This window comes from Chaetodon trifascialis, chromosome 3 (assembly GCF_039877785.1).
Source record: "Chaetodon trifascialis isolate fChaTrf1 chromosome 3, fChaTrf1.hap1, whole genome shotgun sequence".
Lineage (NCBI taxonomy): Eukaryota > Metazoa > Chordata > Actinopteri > Chaetodontiformes > Chaetodontidae > Chaetodon > Chaetodon trifascialis.
The window spans coordinates 5436387-5460361 of record NC_092058.1 but is presented as its reverse complement, the minus strand read 5'-3'; the positions used below and the strand labels follow the sequence as shown (position 1 = coordinate 5460361).

General features: G+C 43.5%; 2 protein-coding genes across 3 annotated transcripts; both read right to left on the bottom strand.

The window, feature by feature from the left end:
* Positions 1–4062: 4062 nt before the first annotated feature.
* On the bottom strand, positions 4063–12468 carry gpr37l1a (G protein-coupled receptor 37 like 1a). The gene is made up of 2 exons (XM_070958593.1): positions 11656–12468; positions 4063–8962 (listed from the first exon to the last, which is right to left on the bottom strand). Exons 1-2 carry the CDS (start codon positions 12322–12324, stop codon positions 7940–7942), a joined length of 1692 nt encoding a protein of 563 aa, XP_070814694.1. The 5' UTR covers positions 12325–12468; the 3' UTR covers positions 4063–7939.
* Positions 12469–12621: 153 nt separating this feature from the next.
* Positions 12622–23740, bottom strand: nol8 (nucleolar protein 8). Of its 2 annotated transcripts, none has more exons than XM_070958592.1 (18): positions 23690–23740; positions 22600–22747; positions 21715–21777; positions 21301–21379; positions 20784–20940; positions 19994–20292; positions 19517–19782; positions 17932–19286; positions 17355–17543; positions 17101–17214; positions 16731–16824; positions 16155–16293; positions 15890–15970; positions 14716–15011; positions 14494–14632; positions 14157–14218; positions 13851–13933; positions 12622–13617 (listed from the first exon to the last, which is right to left on the bottom strand). In XM_070958592.1, exons 2-18 carry the CDS (start codon positions 22718–22720, stop codon positions 13558–13560), a joined length of 3597 nt encoding a protein of 1198 aa, XP_070814693.1. In that variant the 5' UTR covers positions 22721–22747; positions 23690–23740; the 3' UTR covers positions 12622–13557. The 2 variants fall into 2 exon arrangements, with proteins under 2 accessions (XP_070814693.1, XP_070814692.1); XM_070958591.1 differs by having other exon boundaries at positions 12626–13617; positions 14494–14635.
* Between the last annotated feature and the right edge of the window lie 235 nt (positions 23741–23975).

Below are 23975 nucleotides of genomic sequence, written 5' to 3'. Positions count from 1 at the left end.
CCTGTGTAGTTTAATGTATTAAAATTCATAATTAATATTTGTATTTGTTGTTTGTTTGTTGTTGTTTTATATGTAAAATTTTAACCTGCCAGGTAACTAAGCTGTCAATAAATGTACTGAAGAAATGTTTTTCTCTGAAATGTTCAAGAATGGGCTGCACAGTGGCACAGCAGGTAGTGCGCGTGCCTCACAGCAAGAAGGTTCGATTCCCAGGTCGGGCCTTTCTGTGTGAAGTTTGCATGTTCTTCCCGTGCATGCGTGGGTTCTCTGCGGGCACTCCGGCTTCCTCCCACAGACCAAAAACATGCTCATTAGGTTAACTGGTGACTCTAAATTGTCCGTAGGTGTGAGTGTGAATGGTTGTGTGTTTGTGCCCTGCGATCGGCTGGCGACCGGTCCAGGGTGTACCCCGCCTCCTAACCGTTGACAGCCAAGATAGGCTCCGGCCCCCCCGCAACCCCGAAAGGGATAAGCGGCATAGAAAATGGATGGATGGATGTTCAAGAATAAAATGGAAATATTCAAGCAGCTAACTCAAACTTGTACTGAAGTGTGGCGCTTGTCTCTTTCCACCACTGGTATCATGTGCAAAACACTTTTCATGTTCCAGCTCAGTGCAGTCAATCTGTTTTTGTACATGTTGTAATAACTTGACTTCCACATGTCGTAGAAACTGTAAATTTCCATGAATCCTTGTGAACTCTAAATATCAGTGGAATCATTCTGAACTAATCCGTCAGGACTCCAGTAAACTTGTCATTTTCTTTTTTTTTTTGTCTGCTTTCTTCTCATATCGTCATTTCAGGTCAGATCTAATTCCCACCTGCCCTGCAATCACTTCATTCCCCTCACCTGAGACTCCTCGACCATCCTCCCACCTGCATCTTATTCCCTCATCAGCCACTCACCGTGTATACCAGCCCAGATCGTCTGTGCAGCGCTGAACTTTCTAGCCTTCTGTTTGTCTGATGTGCCTGTTTTTTTGACATTAATGCCTGACCCTTGGATTTTGGATCCCCCTGCCTGTCTGTCAGTGTTTCTTGATCTCCTGGTTTTGACACGTATCCACCACAGAACATCAAACATTAGATAAGATTTCATTAGTTTAGAAAATCAGGATATTTCACCCGCTTGGATCCAAAATGAAACCAGCTAGTGGAACTAAACCAAATAGAGTCCCCAAATCTCAACATGTCTTAAGATAAGACATTTTGTGGGCACTGAAGGACATGATAACAAGATCAACAACTACACCTTTAATGCTTTAAATATTGGCACAAACAAACAGAAGCCCCCCGGGCGTCTGTGGGGTCCTGAGCAACCACTCGGTTCACTGATGCCTCGTGCTGGCTCTGCATCAAGTCAACACAGAGCCCCACTGGTGGACAGGACTCTGTTAGCATTGCTGATTAGCAGTGGGCTGTCGTCTTGGTAATGGTTGCTGCTAACAGATTTCCTGATCCTGCTGAGGCTGGAGGCAGACTGTCAGAGCGCAGAGGAGAGCCTGGACATCAACACAATGAAGTGCAAACGCATGAGGGCCTGCACTTTTATTTTGAAATATTACATGTTTTAGCACGTTTACTGCATTTCATATGTTTCAGTGCAGTCTTTTCAGCAGACTCTGTAATTATACAATGAATGAATTATCATGCTAAGCTAACGTGACTTTGACAACAGTAAAATTCAATTCAATTCAATTCAATTCAATTCAATTTTATTTGTATAGCGCCAAATCACAACAGAAGTTGTCTCAGGACACTTTCCATATAGAGCTGGTACAGACCAAGCTGTAGGAGACAGTGACTGGAGCAACAAATGTCCGTAACAGTCTCTGCTATGGATACAGAAGTCATGTTTAAATACTGCTCACTGTCAACAAATGATCAAACTGCGTGTTTATGATTTATCGGTTATGGTTTAATGGATCATCTGCTAATGATCGCTCGTGTAATTCAAAGTTAATTATCACATTAGCTGTGATCATTTTACATGAAAAAGAGAATTTGGTCCCTTTGTTTTTGATTCATGACAGGAATTTATAATCCTGCTTCATCAATCCTGTCATGAGTCTTGATGATGCATTAATTATGCATCTTAACGTCATCATAAAATGTTTCCAAACACTCTCTATGCAAGTTGTTTTGCATACGTAAAAGCATGAATGGAGACCAATGGTTTCTAAAACACTTGCAAATGTACAACAATGTAAGGCCTATCGTCAGTGTCAGCTGACAACCATGTATCTCCAGTGCTGGTGATTTTGAATTTTATTTAAGAATCAAGAGTTATTTTATTCGTCACAGCTTAAAACTTTTGTCTTAGCTCCTAAAAAGTTAACGTGTGGGAGATGGAGGGTTTATGCAGGAAGCAGACTAAGACATTAAAAACTCTGGTATGGCCCTTTAAAATTATTTCAAAGTATTTGGGATAAATGGGTCTTTCTTATCAGTGAGGATCAATATGAATCAGTTCAGATCTGTGGTTGTGACACTCAGCAGAGAGCAGTGTATCTGTCAACCTTCACATCATTACTTAGAAACTGATAAAAGTAATCACATTACCAAAATTCCTCAAACTGAAACATGTCTATCTTTGTGGTGGGGGGGGGGGGGAACTTTTGGAGCACCTGAGCGTCCACACAGGCCCCAGTCAGGTTCAAGCCCACGGCCTTGTTGGTTTTAGGCCGTATTGCTAGCTTAAGGCCACCATGCTGCTGCGTCTCAGCTGGTTGTCAAGGCAGCCGAGACGAGAGGAGTTTGGGTTTTGGCTTATCCGGGTGGAGCGCAGCAGCTTTTCCTCCCCTGCATCTCTGCCCTCTTTCTTCTCTCTCTCTTCAGTGACTGGGGCAGCTGGTGGGAGGTGGTGGGAGTCGTGTAGCTTAGCAACTCCCTTGGTGGATGGCGATTGATATGCAGCTTTGTTCGAGTGTCTCTCTCTGAGCCAGAGAGGGGGACGCCTGAACAAAGCAGGCCTTATTGAAGCTTCCCCTCCTCCTTCTCTTTGCCCAGGCACAACGACGTGGGAGGACAAATATTTCAACTCAAAGGAACCGAGACTCAAACTGACAACAGCGGTCCAGAGAGTGTAACCCGGGGCCTGCTGACATGTGTGAAGGGCCCCCAGGTGCTCCCAGGAAAATGAATGCGTCGGGCCTTCACTGTGTGCAAAGAGAAGCATCAAAGTGCTGTGAGCGTCCTCTTAATTCACTCCAAGTAATCAACCCACTGAAATCACCATGTAAAATCTTCATCTGATTAAATGTGTGTCTTTGGGATTTGGGGTCTGTGATATTAGACTTAGTTGAACCCCCCACCCCCCACCCCCATCCATGACCCTGTGTGCTGTTTTCAGAGATCTGCTGCTTCTGGCTTGACTTACTCAGAGTTACTTAACTGACTTTAGTTGTGGAAACCAGGAACCGACACTGAACTTCAACAGTTTATTAAGTACAAAGCATACAATTCAACATACAGTCAATATCAAGCTAGAATCACTCTTTAAAGTCTTTCAAAGGAACATTCTGTCCTGATGATGGATATCAGTTTCATCTCTGTGCATCGAGTACAGCGATATGAGTTGCTTTCATAAAGATATGTTGTATTGAGTTAGGTCAGTTTGGGATTAACTGCACATAAAACTGCACAAAAAAAGAAAAAGTAACCTCCCCGCTCATAGACTAATTAAGAAGGAGTACCTGTGCCAGATTTCCTGCAGGCCGTCGGGACACTTGACTGCTTTCTGGTCCCAGAGCGCCAAACATGAGCCGGCTCTGGTCCAAGCACAGCTGCCAGCTTTGGCTCAGGTTAAGGGGAGTTGACTTGGGCAGATTTGGGCTGAGACTCAGCTCCTGTTTGCAGCGGCACTCTGGAATCAGACCATGTGACCTTAATTGGACTGATTACAGCTACCAGCCATGGCAAGGTGCCCTCTGATGGTGATGTCTTTATTTCGCTCATGAAAAGTCTGTTTAAATGATGAAGCTGTGACGGAGACGTCGGATCATGTTTTGTTAAATCTTTTTATTCCCTCTTCATATTCTGCTCGTGTTCCTACTTCACAAAAATGGGAACAAAGTAACATCTGATTTAGTTGTGTGTTGTTGTTTCCAACATCACCTGCTGACAGCTGACAAACAGGATGTGGAACCAGCAGAGAGAAGAGTTTCTAGAGGTCACCGAGTCCCTGGTTTATTCCTGCTGGTTCATTCATCGCTGAATTTTCTCAAATGTTAAAATTCTTCCACAAAGCTCAGGTGCTCTGCTGAGGTATGCAGCAGCTAACTTTGCTTTGAGTTTTCTTAATTTATAATTAAAGAATTAAGACATTTGGGATTATTTAACAACAGAAACATGTTACAGTGGTCATCGTTTGTATTAGCCTACACCTTCTAAAACTGCTGAGGAGCAGGATTGACACAGAGAAGATATGTGAAAAGGAGTTTTAGCAGCAGTTAAAACCTCAATTTTTAATTTTTTTTAGTCTCTTAAACACACAAATTATTATTATTCTGATCCATATATTGTGCACAGGACATTATCTTGCATGCAGAAGGCGGTATTTTCTGAGTCGACCACATCTTGTGCGTAAAAGATAATATTATCACAAAATAATAAATCCTCTTACACCCGATCCACATCTTCATCTGCACATTATCTCACACAGACAGTATCTCATCTCTATAAAGACATGAATCAGGTTATAATGAGATATAATATATAGATCAAGATATGGTTCTCACGGACACAAGATATTAGAATATTTTTAAAGAAAATCAGATATTTTGGGACTTCCGAGCTTCCGTAGAGACAACATGTTTGCAATTCTATTTCCTTTACGTGTCTACCAGGTTTTTAATTTCTAAATAAACAAGATAAATTTCTGGCCATACATGACAACGTATTCACAAAGGCGACAAACACATTTTGCTAGAAGAAACTGAAGACAATAATAAAAAGACTGACAATCAAAAGAAGGAAAAAAAGCTGAGAAAGGCCTGAAAATACTTGGATAAGCGAGGAATTCTTGTCTGCTCTCCCAGCAACTGGTCACAGAGCGACTGTGTATTATGTCTGCAGAAACTCAAAGGCCAACCGTTATTGTGAAGCTGTGACCTTCAATAATTGAATAATGACAAAAAGGAGCGTCACAGTCAGGCATGAACAGCTTTCTCCTTCAGTGGGTGTTGGGAGCGCTGCTGCGTAGCATTCCTTCCACTGGAGATCAGACTATGAGCCATCGCTCCTCTTCCAGATAAGATTAATCCACGCGAGGATCCGCCACAGTGTGCAGAGTTCAGTCAGTTCAGGAACAAACGCTCACTAACAGAAAACTCCCCCGTCTCCGTCTCCTGCTTTGAGTTTCCTTCTTTGCACTCATGGCAGCTTAAAATGTGTTTTAACCCTTAACTTGACGTCTGCACGTTTAAATCCAACGCTTTCTTTTGGCCTTTTCATAGGAGCCCCAGAGACACTGCTATTTGTTAAGTGAAGCAAACTTACAGGATGCAGCTGAAGTTATTTTAGATTTTTCTTTCTGCCAGCAAATCCCATGTGCAGACCAAAACCAACGATGTGTTAGTCCGTCTCTCAGTACTTTCAGGCTGCCCACTCCGTCTGCAGGGCCTGAAGCCCACTGGTTTCCACTGAACACACAAATCATTAAAAACATCTCATAAATGTAGTTTCATTGTTAAAAAAAAAGGTTCAGTATTTTCCTGCAACAGCTTGTCACTGTAGTTTGTTGCAGCTGTTGCTCAAACAGGAAGCCAGAGCGAACAGTGCATTTGTTGGGGACTATTTTCAGCGGCGGATTGATCCACGTTTGGTGCTCTAGAGAGTATTTCCAGCAGCAGGACAGTGTGTGTTTGATTGAGTCAGAATAAACGACAGTGTGCGTGCTTGTGGCAATGAAGGAACATGTTAGCGAGCGCAGCAGAGAGGCTCACTGATGTGTTTTTGGGACAGCAGTGGAGCTGAAGCCGTGGCACAGAGGAATCGGATGTATCAGGCTTAGGATGCAGAGACAATACTTATTAGTGGATCAGTTCATTGTTGGTATGGGCTGCACACAGGAATTTACGAGGAGAGAAATACAGATTATCATCAGACTTTTAAGATGTGATTCCTGCTGCTCCAAAAATCCACCAGCTTTGCTAATAAAAAAAATCATAAAAACATACATATAAATATAAATTCATGTCTAAAATTAGTAAAAAGAGAACTTTCAGAGAGTGACTCAGCTTATTTCTATTGAAATAAAGGCTTGAAATAAAATACTCTGTAAACACAGAGAGCATTGATCAACAGCTCTCCTGCCTGTATCAGTTTACAAAGTGTGTAAGAGACATTAAAAACACGAGGGAGTTTCTCTTGAAGAGCATCTAAACTTTACTAAACAAAAAGTCAAACTTCACACTGAATTGTTCAGAATTTTGATTGATCTCGAATATCTCATCCCATTTTTGACCTGCTGTCTTCACAGGATGTGCTTCAGCTGCGTGACAGCTTGTCAACATACAGCTAACCCAACACATGCTGTGTAGACACAGTGTCAGTGAGGCGAACGAGCAGCAACAGCAAAATCATGTTTAAAAAAAAAAAACAGCTCACGAAGTTCACAGCAGTCTGCTGACAAAAGTCTCAGTGTGTCTACATTTCCAGTTTAAGCATCTTCACACTCAGATGATCCAGTGTTTCTCTCTGATACAGTACTTAGAGCAGATTGTACTAATGTCCTGATGAGCATTAGAAACGTATTAGTGTCTATAAAATGTCAAATGTATCTAAAAAAATGCAAAATGATGTGTCCTACAGTAATTGGATTAAGTCCATCTCAGGTGGACAACGCTAAACTCTTTTTTAAAAATAAAATATTCTCTATATTGTTTATGATCATCTAACTCTAGTGAGACAGATTTCTGCTCCTACAGCGGCTCCACATCAGTTCATACAGACTGAGATTAAAGGATTATTCCAGTTTATCACAACCCGGGCTTTATTTTGGAAGATTTATATATCATCTCTGTCTGTAACACTAACTGTGATTTTACTGAAAACAAGTCTGACTGCTGAAGAATCACAGAGGTCAGAGGACTGGACAGGTTGGAAACAAACCTGTAGGTTGGATAAACGTCATTTGGAAAAGAAAACAAAGTCAGAGATGTCAATATCCATCACACCTGCTTCAACTTTGACCTAGTGGACTTACTGTAGTTGTAATTTAACCTTCAATAAAACTGTGATTTACATACAGAATATCTGAAAAACCCAACAGTATGTGGACATGTGAACATTACCCCCATATACTGTATGTGGTAGCTGAACATGTGATACCATGAAACTCTCCTCTGGTTTCAGTCTTTCCACCAGATTTTGGAGCCTGGATGCAGGGATTTGCTCCCTTTCAGCCACAAGAACATTAATGAGGTCCAGCACTGGTGCTGGGGGATCAGGTCTGGCTCACAGTCCTCATCCCAGAGGTGTTGGATGTAGCTGAAGTCAGGACTCTGTCAAGTCAAGTTCTTCCACTGTGTCTTTATGAACCTGGCGTTGTGCACAGGGGCATCGTCATGTTGAAACAGGATACGGACAAACAGAAGCACACAACTGTCTAAAACATCACTGTGTGGTGTACCATAAAGATTTCCTTTCATAGGAAGTAAGAATCCAAGACCAAACCAGGAAACACGTACTGAAAGAGGGGCATCCACATACTTTTGGCCATATTGGGATTAACTGCTGTTTGTTTCCAACATGTCTGACTGTCTGACTGCCCTTTGTGAAATCACTGTGCCTCCAGAGCTCCACTATTAACCTGGTGAGTTCAGCATTATGGTAACTGACAGAAATGTTTGACAGAACTATGAAAATAAGAGCCAAGTTGTGATAAACCTAAATGATCCTTTAAAGGTAGGTGTGGTTAAACGCAGTTCTGGACCTCAGCAGGGCGTCCCGAGAGCCGGCGGCGAGTCCTTTGCTCTGTCGTAGCAGACTGCTGGTTCCGCCGCCAACATGCTCTTCATTTCCTCTTTGCTGGAAGGAGACAGGGAGGACGGAGACGGCGATGTGGGCGAGGAGAGGTTGGAGGTGGCGGTGGTTGAAGCGGAGGAGGATGAAGAGGAGTTGCCGTCGGGGAGGCACTCTTCACAGCAGCAGCAGCAGCAGTCCATGAAGGCCTGACCCAGCGAGCGGCACAGGAACAGCAGCAACACCGGTGTCGCCGAGCAACGCATGAACAGCAGAAACTGTCCAATCAGACCCAGAGCTGGCAGCGCCAGAGCCGGGAGCGCGGCCGACACGTGGTCGGAGACGTACGCCAGGGTGATGTTACAAATGCTCTCAGGCAGGTTGCATGTGATGTACAAGATGGTGAGCGCCATCACAGTGGAGCGCAGCCTCTGCTCTCTCACCTGCTGCTTTTTCTTTGTCGAGGAGGAAGACGAAGAGGAGGAGGAGCATCTGCTGGTCACCTTTTCGCCGGCAGGTTTCTGCGGCAGACGCTGGGCTAACACTTGCCTCGTCACCAGGTCGCAGGCCAGAGTGAAGAGCAGAGGCAAACAGATGTAGCACCCGAAGAACCACCACATGCGGGCCTCGTGGTAGGTCAGCACCAGAGAGTAGATGCTGTCCGGGAGCTCCACGGACGGCTCACGCACACAGATATCCACCTTAAATTTGTCTGTTCGGGCCCTGAAGGCGGCCATCAGTGAGCCTCCCGGCTGGCTCTGCTGCAGGTCGGTGGGGAGGGTCGGCAGGCTGACGGTTTCCTGGAGGAGCTGCCAGAGCAGCAGCTCCGGGGCGGCCAGCACCATGGAGCCCACCCAGATGACGGACAGCTTGGACAGGATGGACTGGCAGGGCTCCACCTTGGGCGTCTGAAGGGACCCAGGACCGGTGGCTGCATGGAAGCGATCAATACTCAGAGCACAGAGGCTGAATGTGGCCACGCCCAGAGAGGTCACCTGACAGAGGGGCGGGAAGTGAAGGTCAATCACACAACTTTCAAGAAAACTGTTTAATAGATCAGACAAATTCATTAGAACAACTTGACTGATTCACTTCGACTGTGAATCACAAACATTGTCTAAAGCCATAAGTTAAAGCTAAAACACCTTTTATAAAGGCTGCCTTAACTAAAATGTTTGGCACCAGCAAACTCTGCATTGGCATAAAGAAAATCGAATGCTCTGACTATTTTTAGCATCGCAGAGCTGCTTCCAGGTTTAACATGCAGGTTGCTCCTCGCACTCATTCATGCTGCTGATCCCAGTCAGACGTGACCTGTTAGCACAACTGAGAGGACAAAACAAGACTTCATGCAGGCGGTCTAAAATGAACACAGGAAGGTGTTTTGCTGCTTAAAGAACAGATTTAAGGCTTTCCTCTGCCTTGTTATGCCTAAAGCCTATAGGCGAATTAGTCAAACCTACAGTATTACTGTAGTTTATACTGAGTAAAAAGCCTCAGATGTGGAAAAAACTGCTTTAGAATACAGAAACAGGCAAATAAAGGAGCCACGGAGGGAGCAGAGAGCCATTATGTCACAACAGCTCTTAGCCTACAGACTGAGGACAGTTATTGGTGCCTCGTGCACATTTAAGTCTGCGGTTTTGGCCAAAAACACAGATTATCATTACTGAGACTTGTCCTCCCTCTGTGGGTGCTTAATGACCTCAAACGGTTAAGACACAACTCAAGATAATTAACACAGAGCTCTAATTAGCATGAAAATAGTTTAACTAACAGAGCACAGGGGCAGCTGGCAGCCTGACCTGCTTTCAGCTCCGCTCAGTGCGCCGTTCAGAGAACAAACTGCTCAATAGCACTTTAAAAAACATTCATTAATTAGCAAGAAATGCATACGTTGATTAGCATAAAAATAGGTGAAGCAACAAAGAATAGAAGAGGCCGGCAGCTTGACCTTGTAAAAGACTGCTTCACACACGCGGTTATTACAAATTAGTGAAACTCCACTTCAGTGATTTAAAGCTCTGCAGGCAGGTTTAGAGACAGGAACAAGGACTCCACAGGCCGGCAGAGTCTGTGTTGAGACACGAGACCGATGAAGCCAACGAAAACCCCACACGGGGCAACCGAGAGGCCGAAGAGCTCCACATTATAAGTCTGTGAAGGTCTAAATAAAGCTACCTATCGCCTGAGCTTTAACAATTTGAGGATTAATCGATCAGTTGATTGACAGGAAAATAAAAGGCAAGTATTTTGGTCATAGATTACGCACAAATGTAAAAGAAAATTCCTCTTTCAGCACTCAAATATGAGGATCATGTCCTGCTCTTCTGTGTTTTATATTACTGTAAACTGAAGACGTATTTTTCACTTTTTCTGACATTTTACAGACCAAATGATTAATCGATGAATCATTAAAATAACCAGCAGATTAATCCATTAACAAAGTAATCAATCTCCACATTGTTTCCAAGCCTTCTTTGTGTAACTAATGAAATTCAAGTGGAGAAACACCGTTTCTCAAAATAACTGTGTAGCCTACAACTTAAACGTGGACTGGAAAGTCCTTCCTCCCTCCCTCGTCTTCATATTCAGCTGCTGCTTCATCCTGAACTGATATTTTAAACTGATGATGCATTGATCAGCGGCTCTCACATTAGTTTTGGATGCCTACACTCTGAAGCTGCACATAAACAGGCCACTTCCTGATAACTTTGTCTCTGCGCTTCCTTGTTGGGTTCTGTGAGCTGGAGAAGAAGAGTCCCTTCATGTGGGCCCCCCCATGTCGGCGTCCCCTGATGGTTCATTACAGACAGCTGAAGAAGCCCAACAGACCATAACAGCACGTTTGTTGAAAGTAAAGACAGCTCTGAGTCTGAAACTGAGCCGCAACACGACACAAACAGGCCATTCATCACAAGCCTGGACGCCTCTCTGTTAGACTGTAAAACATTTACAATGAGTTTAAGATGAGCGTGTAAACACAGCGCTGTCAGTGTGAAGGCAGCACAGGGGACCGATTAATTACCAGCAGTTTAAGTGTTGACTTGGTTGACATCTCACTATGGCTGGATGATATCAGAGTTCTGATACAAAACACTTCAGCGGCTTTTGGAAAACTAAATATATTTGGGTTTTGGATGGTTGCTCTGAAAAGACACAATATTTACTGACATTATCTTAGATTTTAGGACACTGTGATAGATATTTTTAACTGCTTTTTTTTTTCACATTTTAGCTTACAGCCTAAAATAAAAGAGATAAATCAAAAAAGATCATTGGAATAAACACTGGAATTAACTGTTAAAACTTTAAGGTGTTGACTGAAACTTTATTTAATAAACAAAACAAAGCGACAAAAACATTGCACTTCGTAGTTAAAACTTTTTTAAAAATTAAAACGTATTCACTTTTATTATTTTGCCTGTAATTGTGTTATTTTTCTTTATTTTTTATAGATTTTATTTATTCATTTATTTTACCTCATTGGATCTTAGTAGAATGCCGATTTCCGTGGTATTTTCATGGTATAAAATGTATTAAATGATAGAAAAACGTCAGTATTTTTAATCAGAATTTTACTCGTCATTTTTCGTTTTAGTAGAATAGTAAAAAATGTAAAATAATAAAAGTAAAATATTTTATATTCTCGCGCTCCATCACCTGCGGAGCGACTTCTCCTCCTCACCTCCAGATAGGGCACGAGCCGACAGGACAGGTCTCCTAGCAACCTCTTCAAGGTGAGCTCGTGGAAGACGACCACAGGAAGGCAGAAGAACAGCACGAGGAAATCCCAGAACGCGAGCCCCGCCAGGATGCAGTTCCACGCGCTCTTCAGGTAGAAGTTATGCCACACGATGCACATGAGCGCGAGGTTCCCCACGATGCCCGCCGCGAACAGCACGAGCGCGAGCAGCATGACCGCGTACGCCCAGTAGGAGCCGTCGGTAACCGGGAACAGCGGGTTGAGGAGCCCCGACCCGGAGCCTGACGAGGAGTTACCCGGCGGGGCGGAGGCGTCCCGACCGGCCCGCGGTGTGGTGAAGTAACCGCTCGGGTCGTCGTACCGCCGAGGATGCCCGAAACTGCTCGATGGGTGCGGGTCTCTTTTCCCGACATTCCTATCTTTGGCCCCACGGGCGACTCGTTTCAGGTCGTGAAGTTTTGCACTTTCAGCCCGGTCCAGGTAAGTCCTTTCCGAGGAGAGAGACTCCTTTGTCTCCGCAGCCGGCGGGCCACCATCCTCCGCCCTCTGCACGCTCAGCGAGGACCCGGGGTGAAGCTCCCGGGCTGCGTGGACGTGACGGAGCTCTGCGGTCCGCAGAAAGAGAAGCAAAAGAAGCAGAATCGGGCTCATTTTTACCGTTGAACTAACTGGTCCGTGTTATGTGTCTCTTTCACAGACATGTGCCGTAACAAACATTTGACTCCTGATGTAGAAACGTCCATAAAACACTTTGTCTCGCAGTCCGGCGCGACTCTGGTCCTGATGGAGAAGTTCAGAGTCTGCAGGGCACTTCAGCACTTGTTATTCACCAAGATCAAGACAGACTGAATACAACAGGGAGCTACTTCCGGTTATACATTTCAGAATAAGGGGAAAACAATGCGTGAGATAAAGTGAGGCTCGCGCTTCTCAGCATGAACATGCCACATGTGGTGCCTGTTTAAAGTTTAATTTTAGTTTTGAAATTATTTTGACAACGCTGCTATGCATCAACACTTCACTGTACAAAACTGTACACAAATAAACTGTAAGGTCTTCAGTCTGTAAACGGAAGTAGATCATGTGTTGTACTGTTTTCAGTCAAATATCTTTTCATATCTAGGGAACTAGGGAATTAATTAAAAATACAACATTTCACAGATTTCTTAACCAGAATTTGTGGATGAGCTCTTAGAAAACAGCATTTTATCACATGTTGGTGGTGGTGTTGAACAGAAAGTTGGATCATGCCCTGAAGATTGTGCACAAGCATTGTAACCGTTACAAAGGCAGGACTTGTTTTTTAGAGGACAGTAGTTTTTGCCAGCTGGACTGAATAAACTGGACACTGAGTTTATTCCCACAAACTAAATGATTCTTCATTTTAAAATTACAAAACCTAATTTTACCATATTTAACACCACAAAGTGACACTGAAACTTCCATCTTAATGTTAAAGCATTAGTCCACGATGAAACAAGGAGACATCAGAGGACTAAAACTGACTAATAATAATAAAAAAGAATGAATAAACTCGCCAAGTGTGTTTATTTACATTTTTTAATAACAGGTCTGGTCCCCTGACACTGTGATTGGCTGCTGCTGACTGTCCAGAACTTCATTTGCAGCATCATTTCCATGGCAACTAACGAGAAAACCAAACCAGAGGATGCTTCAACAGGAAGCTCTTACCTCAAAATATTTCTCAGTTCTTACGAAAATAAAAAATAAACCTGATCCTCTGATGATCTTCAGTGTCTCCACCTGCCGACTGTTAAATCAATCTGAGGCACCAAGAGGGAGAAATAATCTGTCAGATCATGACTCTGAAGTCCAGACCAGTGACGGCAAACTGACACACAAAGACTTCACTTCCCACAATCCTCAGCTCTTCTGGGAGGACTTAAGCTTCCTTCGGGCATCCTTGTGTTTCTTTCGGTACTCCTGTGGAAACAAAGAGGTAAGTAGAAATCTTTGTTTCCTCATTTCAGTTTGTGTGTAGTGATATAAAAACATATGAGGATTCAGATTTGTGGATGCGTGGAGGAATCAGTAAAAGTGCATGAGATTTATAAAAGTGAAGAAGACTCTGCAAAGGCATCAAGATGGCTGTGGATCAAGAGATGGACATGACAAACATGGTGAGGCTGTTCCAGAGAAAAGTCCATGATGTGTACCTCTCTGAGCGCACTCCTCCTCTCCTCCCAGTCCTCCCTCTGCTCCTCCAGGCGAGAGGGCCGACAGAACGACCTGGGACCCTCTGATGGAGTAGAGAGAGGGGTTCAGATCATGCAAACAAAACAAATATCATCAGCTTTAAAGAAACAGCACAGACTTTCTTTCAACGAGTCTGTGAAGTTGAGCCGAGGTGACGTTTTGACATGAAATGGGATCATGACATTATATTTGAAGAGGGAAAGCACAGAGAGCTGAGGGCACTTTTACACTTTTCATTTTACTGACTCCTCGTGTCTTCATCCTACCTGTCAGTCTGCTGTCTTCAGTGTAGAAGAAGAATCGCTCTGTCTTCGAAGGAGCCTCCTCTCTGTGAACAGCAACACAAACACTCGCTCGTTCAGATGACACTTAACTTGAGTTTAAAATCCTCAGTTTATTTCTCTTTTACGGAGCGTCACAACGTTTTTGGACTCAGGGTCGTATTTGGGTTGGATAAAAAGGGAATGTGAAGACCCCACTTTGGGTTTTGGGAAATGAAAAACATTATGGACTAATGAAGAAAACACTGAGCAGACGAATCGATGGTGAGAGCAGTCGTTCTTTCTGAAGCACTTAACAGGATTTCATCCTCATTTTTCTCACTCTGTGGTTTTAGTGACGGCGCTGCTTTGTTCCTCAGCTTCCTCCTGCTCTTCCTCATCCTCCTCTGAGCTGCTGTCATGGAAACGTGGGTCCTGTTGCCATGACACCTTCGGCGCCTGGACCATCTCTACCTTGTACTCTGCTGGCAGAGAGAAACAGAAAGATTTTAAAAAGTGCGAAAGCGAATCTTCCCTCTGACGCTCTGAGATAAATACGACCCACCTGTCTCTGTGCTGTCTGCCTGTAGGTCGTCTCCAAAGAAGGAGAATTTGAACGTCTCCTTCTCTGCACTGGGATCAGCTGAGAGGAGAGACGACAGCGCGGTCGGCTGCTCTTGCTTCTCTCCTCCCTCCTCTTCCTCCTCTTGGTCCCAGTTCGTCTTCTCTTCTCCTCCAGCGTCATCGTCCTTCGTCGGACCAAACACAGCCTTCAGGTCGCCGGACACGTCGTAGTAAATCTCCTTAGAAACCTCCGGAAGCTTCTGAGCCTCTTCCCTCTTCTTCCTCCTGGCCGACTTGCTGTGAAGACAACAGATCACATGACAGGCCCAGGCAGAGGTGGTAACGTGGACATGATGCAATGCGAGTACGTTTTGTTTGGATGAGAATTTTAGAGGTTTTTCTGTGAAGACTTAATATTAAACTGACTCTGACACAACGTTAGATGCAACTATGCATCAGTATCTCGTTTATTACTGTTGTCTTGATTATTATTAATTTTTTTTTCTTTTTTAGAAATCTTTTTATTAGGGATCGACAAATAACAGCAGTACAAAATGAAATTTATCCCGTTTTTTCTTTTCTTAATAAAGAGCAATGAACAGTGTCTCTGTGTTTGGAATTATAACAATAAATCACCCAAAAAATTATTAAACATTTTTACAAACAAGACTGCAATGTGTTGGTGATCTAATTGTGGATATGCCATCTAATTAAACGTAAACTAAACTGGAGAAAAAGAAGAGAAAGAAAATAAATAATAATAATGAAAATCAGATCTGAAGAAAGCAAGAAAAAAAAGGAGAAATAAATTAAAAAAACAAATAACTAAATAAATAAAAGAAGAGATATGGGGGGGGTTCCATTTCTGAATAAACCTGTTAGAACTTTGATTATTGCTTTCTGATTGATTTTACTTATGTGTCAGATAAAACCCCGTGTGCTGCCGCAGACACTCAACACATGGAATGCAAATATTGTCAATTTTATTATTACGTACTTAGTTTGACAAATGTACTCTTTGTAATGATGATGTGACCTTTTTAAGATGAAAACCGAACCTGGGACAGTAATGTGGATCAGTCAAGTCTGGCTGATATTCTGTCTGGTTAATAAGGTCAGTATTGGTGCTGATACTGATTCGGGCAATCAGATTGGTGCATTCATAGTTTTCGTACCTTTCCTTGGTTTCAGTGGTTTTGGTCTCAAACGCAGCATGTTCCTCTCTGCTGGGGTCGTAGTGCAGCGCTGAGACGTCTCTGCAAACAGACATTTGAATTTTTTCATTAATTTTCAGAAATATTCCAGTTCAGAAGCAGCTGTGGCCCAGACTCTGCATGCGTAGACTCTGTGTGTGTGTGTGTGTGTGTGTGTGTGTGTGTGTGTGTGTGTGTGTGTGTGTGTGTGTGTGTGTGTGTGTGTGTGTGCGTGTGTGTGTCCGACCTGAAGGTCTTGGCCTTGCTGGCTGTCTTGCCGCTGCAGGTTTGTTGGCTGCTGCCGAGGACGCTCTGCAGGATGGACAGGTTCTTCTTCCTCTCCTCCTCCAGAGCCTCATCTTCATCCATCACACTCTTCTTTCTCTCTGAATCAAAAACAGTCGCTTTACTCACCAGGAAGAGATGTTCACAGGTACAAACATCAGCAGGACAGAACACAGCGAACGCCACAAAAAGTATCTCACACCAAGAGACAGCACGAGACATGAGACACACGTGACACGTCACCAAATGCTTTGCATTACAGAGCGACGAGTGCAAATATAAGATGTGAGTGCAGAGTTAAATCTGAACATTGGTTAAAATGAGCTGATTTACTAATCTCTATATTAAGAAGAAAATCGTCCAGCAGTAACAAACAACAGAGCATAATGTGAATTTTCTGACGCAGCTGTTTGGCCTGTTGCTGATGTTACCCAAACGATGGATAAAAGCAACCAGACCTCTGCGTCACTGTCGAGGAAACATCATCCTTTCTTCATGTCAGTCTGTGACCAGACAGCACCTCCACCCACAGCCTCACCTGACTCCTCTTCCTCAGCCTCGTCCTCCTCCAGGAAGCGAGAATCCATCCGGAAACGCTCGTCCGTCCCGAAGCGAGACTGCAGCTCCATCAGCTGGACAACAAACAAACAAATGACATCAGAGGCAGGCGTCCAATCACAGCGCTGAGCTCCTCCATCAAGAATTTAACCAAAAGGTCAGAAGTCTGGTTCAGACATGTCGAGCATCCAGAGGACGAACCCTGACGACGTGCTGATCCTCTGACTTTTCATCCAGCAGATTCTAAGAATCCACTAGAATAAATGACATAATTCCTACTGATAAAAGGAAATGAGGAGGACAGATGAGCAAACATGCGACGCCGCACTGTGTGAAACTCCTTTTCTCACCTTCTGTCCTGCTGGACCTTCAAACTGAGGCCTGATGTCAAACCTGCTGCCATCCTCCTCTTCATCATCATCCTGCTCATCCTCACTGCTGCCGAACAGCTGAGGAACTGATGCCTTCAGATGCACACGCACGCACACGCACACGCACACATAAATTAATGACTTAATATTTTAGTTGAGTAATGATGAATAAATCCAGTCATTACATAAATTCCCACCTGACTTCGTTCTCAGATCAGTCACTCTTCGCTCACCTTTGCTTTTCTCGTGTTGTTCTCTTTGGCTGACGCTTCATCACCTGTGGCCTCGCCCTCTGATTGGCTGTCCTGGAACAGTGTCTTCTTTGACGTCGTGCATGAGGTTGTCTGCTGCTTATCTTCATCATCGTCCTCATCATCAGAGCCAAAGACGATGTGTTTCCCGGCTCCTGCTGTCGGAGCATCCTAATGAAGATAAACATTCTGTCTCAAACACGAACACAAACGAGTGGCAGCGATGTACGTGGAAACGTAACACGCCGTATCAGCGTTAAAGGTGAAAATAAGTCACTGTTCAAGTGGCCAAACTGGCCAATCAGAGGTGTATGATGCATCATGTCATGCAAATTTAATGAATGTTTTTTTTCTTAATTTGTTTCCAAGATCCAAGACTTTTATAATGTCTTTTTATATTCATCTGTTCAGCATTTTTTTTATAGTTTAACATTGTAAAAGTCTAAAAACATTTTCCTCTTGACTTTCCAATCACTCAAAAGTCTAATCTCATCTAATCTGACCTAATCTGATCTAAAATGATCTAATCTGACCTAAACCAACAACACTCTTCACTCACCAGTTTAGCCAGAGCTCCCTGGATGAGCTTCTTGTGTTCTTCGGCCTCTTTCTGTCTCTGCTGGATGGCAGCCAGCCTCCTCATGTTGGCCTTCCTCTGCCGCTCCTCTTCCTCCTCAGCACCTAACGGCGGCCGGGGAGGAGCTAGCCTTTCTTCCTCCTCTTCGCTGGTGGAGGACTCTTGCTCATCCTCTTCTTCCTCACTGGAGGAGCTGGAGGATGAAGGTAAAGCCTTTGCTGCATCTTTAGCTGTAAGAACAGTCTGACTGGCCTCTTTCCTCTCCTCCTCCTCCTCCTCCTCCTCCTCATCATCATCACTGCTAGAGGAGGAACCAGTCTCAGTTTTCTCAGCATTTACTGCAGCTTTAGTTGGAACCACTTTTAAAACTTGTGGACTAACCATGTCCTCCTCTTCTTCTTTCTCCTCCTCCTCTTCCTCCTCACTGGTCTCTGAAGTCTTCCTCTCTGTTTCTGTGTGTTTCTGTATGCTCAGAGTCCTGCTGGTTTTGCTGTCTGTTGCTCTGTGGTTCAGCTGAGGAGCTTCAGAGTCCAGCTTCTGTTTTTTAACCTCACCTACTCTTCCCTCCTCCTCCTCCTCCTCCTCCTCCTCCTCCTCCTCCTTCTGTCTCCTCTGACACTCCTCTGTTTCTGATCCCTCGTTCAGCTCTCTCGTCCCCTGGAAGGCAGGCAGCTGTGCTGACGTGACGACTTTTCTTCTCTTCTTTTTCTTCCTCTGCTCGTCCTCGCTGCTGTCCTCCTCCATGAGGGCGGCGAGGATCTCCTCTGGCGAGGTGCCTTTCTTTGGAGCAGGGCGGGGTGGGAGCTCAGCTTCTTGTTCAGAGGAGGCGCTGGGCATGCTGGGAGCTGTCGACTCACAGGTCTGCTGGGATTCTTCAGCTAGCCTCTGTAGATCAGCCAGGGAGATCTCCAGATGGGTGACGTTTGAAAACATGGCCTCATAATCAGAATCTGAACAGTAATCTGCTGATTCTAACTGCTCCTCTTCATCATCTTCATCCTCATCATCACTATCCGATTCTAAGCAAGGGGGTTTTACAACAGGGAGGACTTTCATCTTCTTACTTTTACTCGGTTTCCCAGAATCCCCTCTCTGCTGTGTAGAGGAGGGTTTCCTGGAGGTGAGATGATCGTCTTCATCTGCTGGATCGTCCTCTTCCTCTGCAGCTTTACTTTTCTTTTTTACTTTTCTCTTCCTGTCTGTGTCATTTCCTGAAAGGCGCTGTGCAGCAGGTGGACTCGCTCTCTCCTGCGGTGGAGGAGGAGGTTTCCTGGAGGCGAGGAGTTCATCCGTGTCTGCAGAGTCATAGTCATTCTCTTCTTCTTCATCAGGACCACCTGAAATCCCAGAGAAAAACTCTTCATGCACCGTTTATCAGATTTTTACAGCATATTTAAAAGAGATTTTACCTGGTTAATAGACATATCATGTTATGAAAATGTTCTCGTTTTAATTCTTTTACACATAATTCCTCTGGGTTATTACTACAGCTAGACCAATATATCAATTTTTATGACATGTCAGCTGACACTGGATTCATTGTGGACTGAAGGAAAACATCTATTACCTTTCTGGTGCTGGCGGGAGCTTCCAGGCTTCACTAAGTAGTCGAGGCCGACCACTTCCAGGTTATCCTCATCCACTTCCTGCTGCATTGCAACATGGGAGGTGCTCTGAGCCGCCACCAGTCTACGTATTTCCTCGTCTGAATCCAAATCACTGTCAGTCACTGCCCTGCTCCTCTGAGCCAGTCGGTGGTTGGTTGGTCGTTCATATCCGTTGGTGAACTGATGGTCCTCAATGTGATCAACCGAGTTAACCGTCTCTTTAAATCTAAGAGGAGAACAATAAGAAGGAGCAGAGTAAAACCTGGTGGAGACCCCAGAAATAGAATCAAGATCATGTAAATCTTAAGCCTGTAACCAGCAGGAAGGTTTGGGAATTACAGAAACCAGCAGGAACCTTTTAGAATCACAGATTCTGGATCTTGAGGAATCTCAGTGGAACTTTTGGGTCAGACTTAAGCAGCAGAAAACAGGGTTACCTATTTCTGCCCATGGCATTATGACAGTTAACCGTGTCTGTCCGACTCTTCTTGGGTCTCGATGGCTCATATGGGGGGAACTCTCCCCGCCTCTTCTTGCTGATGTCATCGTCCCCTCCCTGTACCTCCCAGGTGAGCTGGGTTACAGGTGTATACAGGTCTGTGTTGGACCGGTCCAGCCTGCGGATGTTGTGGCTATATTTGGAGGGGTCGTACTTGAGGATTCGAGCTTTGCTGCCTTTCTGGCACCGGAGCTGCATGACGGGGAGGACTCGCCCGAATTTACTGACCACCCAGTCCTGAAACCAGAGCGCACAGAGGACAGTCAACATCCCTGCACATGACGCTGTGTGTGACATACAGATGATTACTGTAAATTCTCCAATAGTGGACAAGGCCTTCATTTACCTCAATGACAGAAAGAACGAAGACTTTATATTAGAGACAGGCTTTTATTCCTTATTTCACCTCATTTCTAATTATTGCAACTCAACACTTCTCCGTGTTCATCGGTTGTTTTGATCAATTCTGTATAACGTACATTTCCACAGCATTAATTCTGTCAGTACAGCAGTCATGTCATACTCAACACTGTTCTTTCTATCTCTTCAACAACACGCCGTTTTCATTCACCAATTAATTCCAATCTCAAACCAATAGTTCCAGATTTTTCACATTGAAAGTTTTTCAGCCTCCCTTTTGTTTGTAAGCTTTTAATGGGAAAAATCTACAGCAAGCGTCTCAGTGACGGCAGTTACCATCAACTGAAAAAACGGCGAGATTATCGAACCTTGTGTCCTGGTACTTCGGTCCCCGGCACCGCAGCCTTCATGGTGAAGTTGTCCACGCCGGCTTTGCTCAGGGAATCCAGCATCTTCAGTCTCTCGTCTTCAGCTGCAGGCTTCTGGTGGCGCTCCTCTGCTGCCTCCTGCCGCTCCTCAGCCAGTCTAAGACACAAATACCATAAACTTGGTGGGATCAGGAAGAATCTGTCATTACAGATTATCAGTGTGCTGTTCAGGCAGGTAGTATATTATGTAAATATACTCTGTGCTGGTGTAAAGAGCCCCTTTTCCCTCAAGAATCACTGGAATCTCTGAATGTGAACAGTCTGGGACCATTTGAACGCCCTCATCCCACAGATTCCTTTTTAATAGATAATAATAATAATAATAATAAGAGATTTTAGCTTTGCCAAAAGTTGCACACAGACAAAATTAGAAAATTAGCCAATAATGAAAATAACTGTTAAAATCAAATTGATAAATTACAATAAATTGTTCATGCTGTGGTGAACATAAATGTACCTGTGCAGGAAACTCTCTTTGGCTGTTTCAATCTGCAGAGTCCCTCCTTTCCATTTCGACTTGTTCAGCACCGTCAAACCTGCAGAGGACACACACCGATCTCATACTGATGACACAACACAAGCTCTGATGAAGAGACACTAACACAAAACCAGTCACCATGTTTGAATACGTTTCCAGAGTAGTAATGTTCTTGCTTCTGTTTAGCTTCAAGATACAGACACTCATGTAAAACCAGAGAAACAGCATTTTCTTCTGTTTCAAATAAGACTTGATGGTTGAATGACATGAAATGACAGGTTCAGATTTGTCTTGTGACAGCTAAGGTGACACCCTCACAGTCTGAATAACCATGTAAACAGAACATATAATAGAACAAACTGTTGATTTCATGCAGCAGCTCAGGTCTCTTACATTTCTTCAGGTCGGCATCTGAAATATTGATGTTAATGTAGCCGAAGGTTTTGTAAGGAACACCTGCAGGAGAACAGCAAGAGTCAGAACACGTGCTGAACTAAACTGTTTGTTTTTAGTTCAGAAATGTTTTTCTGAACTAAAAACATGTAAACAATGAAATATGACTGCACATAAATGCACATAATTGAGTTTGTGTATCTGCTGTTGCAAAACATCCTGAAGTGTGCTGCTGGAACAATCAAAATTTATTCTGTTTTTGAATTAGGAATTAATTAAATTTAAAGGCAGAATGAGTGGGATTTTCCTATTGAACAACGTATAGACTCACACAAAAGTAATCCCTCTCAATCATCACATACGACCCGCTAGAAGTGTGTAGAAGTGGATGTATCTACAGAGACTCGGCCCTCTGCTCTATTTTCTTATTTTGTTGTGTGAGTGGATATTACTCATTCTGCCTTTAAACATCACAGAGTTAAAACAATTTCATTCTTGTGACCGTAAGCATAATCCAGCCTGAATCACAGCTGTTTTGACATATGTTTTCAAACTGACCAATTTAATATCAGATCTTAATCAAAAACTTGCATTCTAGTGATAATTCAGGTGGCACGCTCCAGACTCCATACTGTCAAGCTACAGTGTCTGACATTTAAAAGACAAACAAGAAGCAAAACTACTTAAAACTATAATGTGAATTAGATTTCTTGCATTACTAAAGTTGCTGTTCAGCAGGTGATTCCTTTAATGCAACAGAGGGATTTAATTTAACAGTCTCACATCATAATGACCATGTTGACCATGATGGATTATGTATGAAAGTAAAAATCAAACATTTATTGTTATCAGCAATAATGTCAGAGTGTGTACTGGATTCCTCACCCTCCTCGTCCCTCCTGGTCCGCAGCTCTACATCCTCCACGTCTCCAAACTTTCCGAATCGATCCTTCAGATCCTTCTGGGTGACCGAGTGGCTCAACCCACCGATGTACAGCCGCCGCATCGCTCCGTATCCACGATGACACTGCAACTGTACGAACAATTAACATCAGGTTCAGCCATCTAACTGCCTATCCACTTATCATTAGACGATGGGTTTGTTCTGACTCATGAACCATAAGGCTTCAGTGGGAGTACTTGAACCTGAGCAGTCCCAATAAGGTTTGAGTAATCAATGATTAGTTGACATATGATATATACTGAACACTGAATATTTTGCACAATTTAAACACTGTACAGCTCTTTACATTTTAAAACAAATATATTTTCCATGTTTTTATTGTAAATTTGATTCTTGTCTTTTGCAGTACTTCAAACTTATTTGCCAATAAACCTGTTTCTGATCACCCTCAGCTACTGAGATTCATTACGTGTGGCAGCTTTAGGAGTCATCACTAAGTCTTGTATAGGAGTGTAAGTTGGCTCCCTTCAGCTAGGAGAAATCTGCACTCTTTAAATTCATAAAGTTCTTGTAAATGGTGATTACACCACAAACTACAGCCCGCTAAATTACCATGAAGTTGAATCAACTCATCTCTAAGACAGCTTTAACAACAACTGATCATTAACTTTGATGAAAGCAGGTTTACTGCAGAGTTGTTGTTAGACTACATTATCAGCGGCTAGCTGGACCAAATAAACGTGTGAGAAAATTAAACGAGAAATGTCGATTGATAAGATTCACATGCTAACAACCATGTTAGCCAGATGGACAGACTACGCTAAGAGGGAATAATAATAAGAGTGTCACTTAAAACCAAAGCTGTTTCTTCATGATAAGTGGAGTTTAAGGTCTCCATCCAGCTCAGCCTGAAGGTCTTCACTGAATCTTAGGAGCAACTAAAACAACGACACGCACGAGTGTAAATAAACGAAGACCTTTAAAATAAACTCACTTGTAACTGAGCTGAAAGAGTTATGACGATCAAACTACATTATTTACATATCGACAAGAAAACCAGTAAATGTTTACCTCACATGTATCCAGATAGTGTCACCATTAATTCTGTCCGGGGCTGCATTCTCGCCGACTTCCCCTTCCGCAGTTGTTTCCGTACAATTGAAACGTTCCGCTGTGGTTTATTTACAATGTGATTCAACAACCGCTTTATAAAAACACCGATATAACCAGAAAATGGATGTTAGCACAATAGCCTATGAAAGTGTTTAGTTATAATCGTTAATCATAGAATAAATAATCATTTTCTCTTGATTAATCAGCAATTCTAGATTACCTACATTTGCGTCTCATTAGGCTT